The sequence below is a fragment of the Nannospalax galili genome, unplaced genomic scaffold (genome assembly GCF_000622305.1).
Source record: "Nannospalax galili isolate Female #2095 unplaced genomic scaffold, S.galili_v1.0 scaffold1509, whole genome shotgun sequence".
In the NCBI taxonomy this organism is placed as follows: Eukaryota; Metazoa; Chordata; class Mammalia; order Rodentia; family Spalacidae; genus Nannospalax; species Nannospalax galili.
The window spans coordinates 101,572-103,261 of NW_008360299.1; the positions used below are offsets into that span (position 1 = coordinate 101,572).

Here is a 1,690-nt window from a genome sequence, read left to right on the forward strand (position 1 = left end):
TGACAATCTGGTCCATGCGATTATCTTGGGGTTCTTCTCCTTCCTGTATAGTGTCACACAATTCCTGTACATTCCATTCTTGTGATTTCTTAAATTTTTTTTCATATTTGCTTGAGTGGTCTGGTTCGTCCACTTTATCTTCCAGTTTTGATACTCTGTTTTCCATTTCATTCATGCTATTAAGAGTAATACTGTCTTTAAAAGTATGTTTCTATATAATGTACTTTTGTAAAAGCGATTTATTTTTCTTTTATTTCAGACAACAGAATGAGGCCTCTTTTGAATTACGGTATTGCTTGGTGAGTATATTTAAAAATTTTTATGTTTTCAGAATGATTCCTGTTAACGTATACAAATAAGTTGTATTTTTGGATTACTGTTGCAGTATGTCTATGGGCTTTCTGGTTGAAGAGACTGCACCAGTTGTTTGGAGAGGCCTCATGGTCATGTCAGCCATTGAGAAACTGTTAAGGCAGGTAAGAACATTGCTTTAAATATTATTTTACTTTGTTAAGGTCGTGGTTAATGCATTTGTTGACAGAAGAACTGTTAAAATTTGCAGTCAGCTTTGAGATGTTTTACCTAGGAATTCAATTGATAGACTGAAATGCGTAATGTATATGTGACATCTAATGAGAAATGTGGCCCCGAGACCAAAATTCACTGTGACATGAAATAATCTTCCCACTGCTTATGCTGTAAAAATAGAATGTCGTACTTTATGTAGTGTTGTTGAGTCCATTGTAAGAAGGGTAAGTCTATTTTATTGTCTTCTTTGGACTTATGGCGAATTTCTTAGTGGCCAGTGTTGAGGTGTAGGGCTGTGTGCAAATTCCTCAGCTGTAGACAGATGGTATAGAGCCAGGTACCTGTCCTTTTAAGTCACTCCCAAAAGATGGTATTTTGTTTTATTTCAGTGTTTATAGTTCTATACTTGTACACATGGTATCTGTTCGGTCAACTTTATCCTTAAGAAAGGAAATAACACTTCATTGGATAATCTAAGTATGTCATGTGGGCTTTATTTTATTTATAGTTCTGTTTTATAGTTGCTTGGAATAAACTGCTTTTTCTCAGTAAATAAGCATTCATAATTATGTTTTAGGTAAATATTAAAAGCAGTTTGTATTTGTCACAGCAGTATACCGCTACCCCATGTTAGTTTAAATTCTATGTTAGTCTGACATCATTGTCCATTGTAATGGTGGGCGTTCCTGACTTCATTGCCATATGACTGTGCAACAGATGACATGGGTCATGGTCTCCAAAGCTTTTTTTTCACTATAACATCTTGTCTTTGTAACATCTGTTTCTGAAGTTCTTATAAATGTTCTTTCTGATTGCCAAACCCAGATTCCTCCTCTTGTTCCAGGAAAGGTCATTTGAGTGGGAAGACCTACCCTAGGTGTTGGCAGGACGGTTCTACAGGCTTGGGTCCCAGACTGAATGCAAGGAGAAAGGGAGATGAGAGCCAGCTCTAGGTTTCTTGTTTCCTCCGACCAGCTGCTTCCAGCTCCTGCCCCCATGATTTCTCCACCCTTGAGGACTGCACCAGGGAGTCCTCAATCCCAGCATTTAGGAGGCAAAGACAGGCGGATCCTCTCTGAGTTTGAGACCAGTCTGGTCTACAGAGTGAGTTCCTGGCAGCTGGAGCTACAGGGAGACCCTGTCTCAAAAAGACCAAAAAAAA

At 38.3% G+C, this 1,690-nt stretch overlaps 1 protein-coding gene across 2 annotated transcripts in view; it reads left to right on the plus strand.

The window, feature by feature from the left end:
- Positions 1-1,690, plus strand: part of Nubpl (nucleotide binding protein like) — a 153,288-nt gene that overhangs the window by 37,785 nt on the left and 113,813 nt on the right. Inside the window, exons 5-6 of one of the 2 annotated variants that reach the window (XM_008824218.3) lie at positions 260-299; positions 386-476. The exons of the other annotated variant lie outside the window; for it this stretch is intronic. Of the exons in view, the coding sequence (XP_008822440.1) occupies positions 260-299; positions 386-476 (131 nt within the window). The remainder of the gene's footprint in view (positions 1-259; positions 300-385; positions 477-1,690) is intronic. 2 annotated transcript variants of the gene reach the window in all.